General features: G+C 39.2%; 1 protein-coding gene across 2 annotated transcripts; it reads left to right on the forward strand.

The window, feature by feature from the left end:
- The first annotated feature begins 742 nt into the window (after positions 1-742).
- Positions 743-4,225, forward strand: LOC148016478 (uncharacterized). Of its 2 annotated transcripts, none has more exons than XM_087664519.1 (5): positions 743-1,300; positions 1,865-2,274; positions 2,368-2,550; positions 2,626-2,995; positions 3,963-4,225. In XM_087664519.1, the coding sequence occupies exons 1-5, from the start codon at positions 1,048-1,050 to the stop codon at positions 4,019-4,021; spliced, it is 1,275 nt and encodes a 424-aa protein (XP_087520645.1). In that variant the 5' UTR covers positions 743-1,047; the 3' UTR covers positions 4,022-4,225. The 2 variants fall into 2 exon arrangements, with proteins under 2 accessions (XP_087520645.1, XP_087520646.1); XM_087664520.1 differs by having other exon boundaries at positions 745-1,300; positions 1,877-2,274.
- The last annotated feature ends 497 nt before the right edge of the window (positions 4,226-4,722 follow it).

The following is a 4,722-nucleotide window of genomic DNA, read 5'->3' on the forward strand; positions in this document are numbered from 1 at the left end:
GCCTTGCATTCCTTGCATGTGAAGCACATAAGGAATGCTAACACTTGATTGTGGATGTTATTCTTATGAGCTAATAACTTGTTATCACTTTCGAGTCTTTTTTGGGTTTCAAATACTAAGCCTAGTTTATGTGAAATGATTGCAAGAAGACATTTGGAATAAGAAATTGATATTTCTTCATGGACGAAACTTTCCTTTCAAGAGCTTAACAAATACTAGGTTTAGTTTATGTGAAGTGATTGCAAGAAGACAAATTTTGGAATAAGAATTTGATCTTTCTCCATCAATGAAAGTATCCTTTCAAAAGCTTAACCCCACGGGAGTCCCTTTTAGTAACCTCTCCCTTATTATTGTGGAAGTATTTTCCACTTGGATACGCCACTCCATTCTCGTATTAAGCTAAAAAGCCTTGAATTGAAAATCACAAAATCCCAAATTTGTGTGAATCTAGTTGTTGGTTTTAGAGCTCACATGGGAATAATTCCCACCCCTTGTTTGTATTAAATTCAAAACTTGTTTGAATAAGTTCTTATAATTCAAGCTCACATAGTGAGAATTGAAAAGTGTGGACCCCAAAGCTAACCAAAGCAAGTTGCTAGTTTAGGGCACATAGTAACAACTCCTTATAAAAATATTTATGGAGAAAAGAAATTATGTGATGAGGAATTATGTATGTGTATAATTCCCTCTCTCTCTCTCTCTCTCTCTCTCTCTCTCTACACACACACACACACAATACATGTATACACACACACACACACATATAGGTGGAGGATAGATGGAGGATTATAGGAATAATCCCCATGATTCCTTTGTTCAAAAAATTATTCCCTTAGGGAAGTAGGCATTGCAGAATCGTTAGGGATCTCGAGATACACCAGTTGGGGAGATTTTAATATGTTGTCTGATCAATGCAAGCACATTAAATTTTGCTTTGAGATAAGTTCGTTGGCTTCTGTAATGGATATGGCATACGATTGAGCTGATTCCATTGTCTTCTGTGGTGGATATGGCGTCGCACTAAGGAATTTCCATTGGGGATTTCTGATGGATACATCTGAGCAACAGCAACGCCTCCATGACGCAACCTTGTGCGCCCGAGCTGGTTCTCTGAGCAAGGAGATCAGGGTGAACCCCACAGGTGGATTCTCTGGAAGCAAAGCCATCTGGCAAGCCTCTGTGTACGAGTTCGAGTCCCTCGCTGACATCCAGATAGCTTCCCATGTGTACAGGCGTTACGGATGCCCCAACTCGGATGAGCTCGCCTCTGCAGTCGCAGCATTAGAAGGAGCAGAAGCAGGTAGATTCTTGTTTTTCACACACACACACACACACACACACACCCCATGTTTCTATTATGCAGAGTGCCTGAAACTTCCTACGTGTGTAAAAGCTCATGTACCTCAGGAATCTTGCACAGGTTTTGCCATTTTCCCTAACATCACAAGAAGTTTTAGACACGTTGTGATTTATGACAAAATCATGAGCTTTTGCGAGGGAGGGACCGCATACCTAGCTAGGTGTGGTTGGGGATGAGGGGCTGCCGGTCCGGGTGCCTCCCAAGCAGAGACTCATGATGTTTAACACTATAGGGAAAACAAGGGAACAGATCCCCTTTCCCCACATGGGAAAGCATCGATAAATTCTTGTGTTTGGATTCCTTAAACTTGATTTCCTTGCAAATGTTAAGCATATTATTCTGGATTTCTGGCCTGCCATTGTCTGAAGGAGCATGACTGACAGGAAAGGCTGATTTGATGTGGTGAATTATCACACTCCCACTTTCTTTCAACATGGCTCAAGTAAATGCCACATATGATCATTATGTGCGATCTTGCATGTACTTAAGATTACTAGTAATCAGAGTCATTCACAGGACTTGCAACATCTACTGGAATGGGTGCAATTGTTGCAGCAGTGATGTCAAATTGTGGAACTGGAGATGTTGCTATTGTGTATTCAGAGGCATACGGTGCCACATATGAATTCTTCAATGTTGATTTGCGACGGTATGGTATTGATGTCATGCTACTAGATGTGTTTGATCCAGATACACTTGAGAAGGCAATCAGAGAATCAGTGCATGTTTCTAGTGCAAGCGATGTCAACAATATGGCTAGTCGCAATGTGGTGGTCTTTTTAGAGTCTATAACCAACCCTTTGGTGAAGGTTGCAGACATAAGGGCTATAGCCCAGATTTGTAACAAGTATGGAGCAATTCTAATTGTGGATAATACAATGGCAACACCATTGAGAATGAAACCCCTGCTTGAGGTGATTTAATTGTTGTGCCATGAAATGAGATTTAGGTTGATGCCATTTTTGTTTACAACTTCATGTTAAAACTTCACAATGGCCTTTGCGCAGGGTGCTAGCATGGTTGTGCATTCTGCAACCAAGTTCTTGGGTGGTAACGATGATCTCATGGCAGGAGTTGTGGTTGGATCTTCTGCTCATGTTAATGAAGCCACTAGCATCGCAACTCGGTGGGGGCTAACAGCTGCTCCATTTGATGCATGGCTTGCTGTCAGGGGTTTACATACTTTGCAGGTGATAATGCCATGGCCTGAATTTATTATGCCTTTGTGACACCTGGTAGATCAAACAAGCGATATGTATGTGCAGGTGCGGATGGAGCGTGCATGGACCTCGGCTGCTATCCTTGCAGATCGATGTGCAGCTAGTCATTTAGTGTTGCAGTCTATGTCAGCACCAAAGTGTGCAATAATTTGCATTGAAGTTTTTGGAGGGTTTGAGGGGGCAAACAGGGCAATCAAAGCCTTCACCTGGATCAGGCTATCACCAAGCTTTGGTGGAACAGAAACAGCAGTTTCTCATTCAGCAACATCATCGCACAAGTGGTTGGGTGCGAACCTTCGCAAAAAGCTTGGCATTACTGATGGGATTTTGAGGGTCACTGTGGGGTTGGAGGATGTGGAGGAAATCTGGGCAGATTTAAGGGTTGGACTTCTTGCTGCTTTTCAATCAGAACAAGGTAATGCTTATGCATGTGTGCATGTGGTTAATGCAACAGGTCTAATGGAATTCAAAAGTGTATTAACTAAGAGTGCATGAATTGTCTGGTTTCCTCAATAAGCATGCCAGTATAAGTGATGGATATACATGAGCAATGGATCTGAGGTTGTGAATCTACATATTGCATTTTGCATTTAAGTGGACTCATCACAGCTTACATTTCTCGTAAATTCTTATAGCATGTCTCCAAGAAGCCAAAGTCTTTAACACCAACAGGGACTTGTCTTTAAACACTTAAATGGCATAGTTGGTTGTAAGAGTGATAATTTGTCTTCCTTTTTCTCATTTTTTAACGAATGCTTGACTAATGTTTTCACCTTTTACTTCTATTCATATTGTGCTTCACTTCCTGTTTTGAAAGGTTTAGATTGCTTGTTCACATGATATTCTCCATACTTTATTTTTCTCTCTCTATATATATATGGGAAGACTATGCGCAATTCTTGGCTCTTGCTTTTTATGTTTCCTTTCATTGTAAGTTCTTGGTTATGCACAACCTACATTACTTTTCAACATCTCAAACAAAGATATCACAAATAAATGTTGTTGTAGATTCTACTTGTTAGACCATTAAACACCTATGCAAGTTATATTCTCACAATTATCTAAATTTGTAGCTAAGGTTGATAAAAGTACTAAATGACCTAGGCTAGGGCAATTTCAAAACTTTTTGGATGCTTAAGATGGCTCTTATAAGAGCTCCAATACTTATGCTACCTACGAGGCAGTGGCATAGTGGACCAAGTTGGGTTGAGTTCGTGGGGTGCATGAGTTCAATCCATGCATCTTGCATCCCTTGAGGCATATTGCAAATCTATTTGCATCCAATACTTATTCATGCTAGTAATGTGGCAATAAGTGCAATTTCAACTCAAGGTCAACTAATTGGCCATATTAATTATGATTATTATTTTCTTTTTGCCCAGGTGGACTTGACCTTCAAGATGAGACGAGCAATCCCAAAGCCAATGCCATGACGTCATGAATGAGCAATCTTGATCCAATTTACACACGTGCAAGAAGATAATACCTAGTAAATTTGCAAAGGCTTTTCATTTTTTGGTTGAGTGGGAAAATGGAGAATGGTAAGTGTTTGTTTTTATCTAAAGGGTGTTATTTCCTTTATAGACAAATGGATGATGGTAAGCGTTTGTTTTAATATAGAGGGTAATTTTTCTTAATAGATAAATGGGTGTTATTTGTTTTTATACAAGTGTGTTATTTCCTTGATAAATGGATGAAGCAAATCCAAGGTAAGAACTTAATATGTATTTAATAAAGTTATTCTTTTTAGCTACTTCATTTTACTAAATGGTTTCATGCTTTACAATAACCTTGTGCTCAAATAAGTTGAAAATTCAATAAATAGTTGCCAAAACTAAAAGCATTCGAAATGTAGTTTAATTGTGTACGTGTGCATACACGTACACACTCAAAGTAAACCTTGTGTACACCCTCAAGGCACCTTTCGAACTTTCAAGCCTTTTTGAAAAAGAAAAAAGTATTTGTTCCCTTGTTAGAGCATTCTCAATAAGCTCATTCTCCTTTTATGAAGGCATATTAGATTATCAAAGAAGGTTCTTCACATAGTGTAAGTCATTACTATAGAATCTCCAATTACTCTTGATTTATTCTTAAGTTTGGATGATCCACAAAAGTTAATCATTACTTGTGAAAATGTATTCA

The sequence above is a fragment of the Lygodium microphyllum genome, chromosome 23 (assembly GCF_053477565.2).
Source record: "Lygodium microphyllum isolate KBCC chromosome 23, Lygodium_microphyllum_v1.1.10, whole genome shotgun sequence".
NCBI classification, from domain to species: domain Eukaryota; kingdom Viridiplantae; phylum Streptophyta; class Polypodiopsida; order Schizaeales; family Lygodiaceae; genus Lygodium; species Lygodium microphyllum.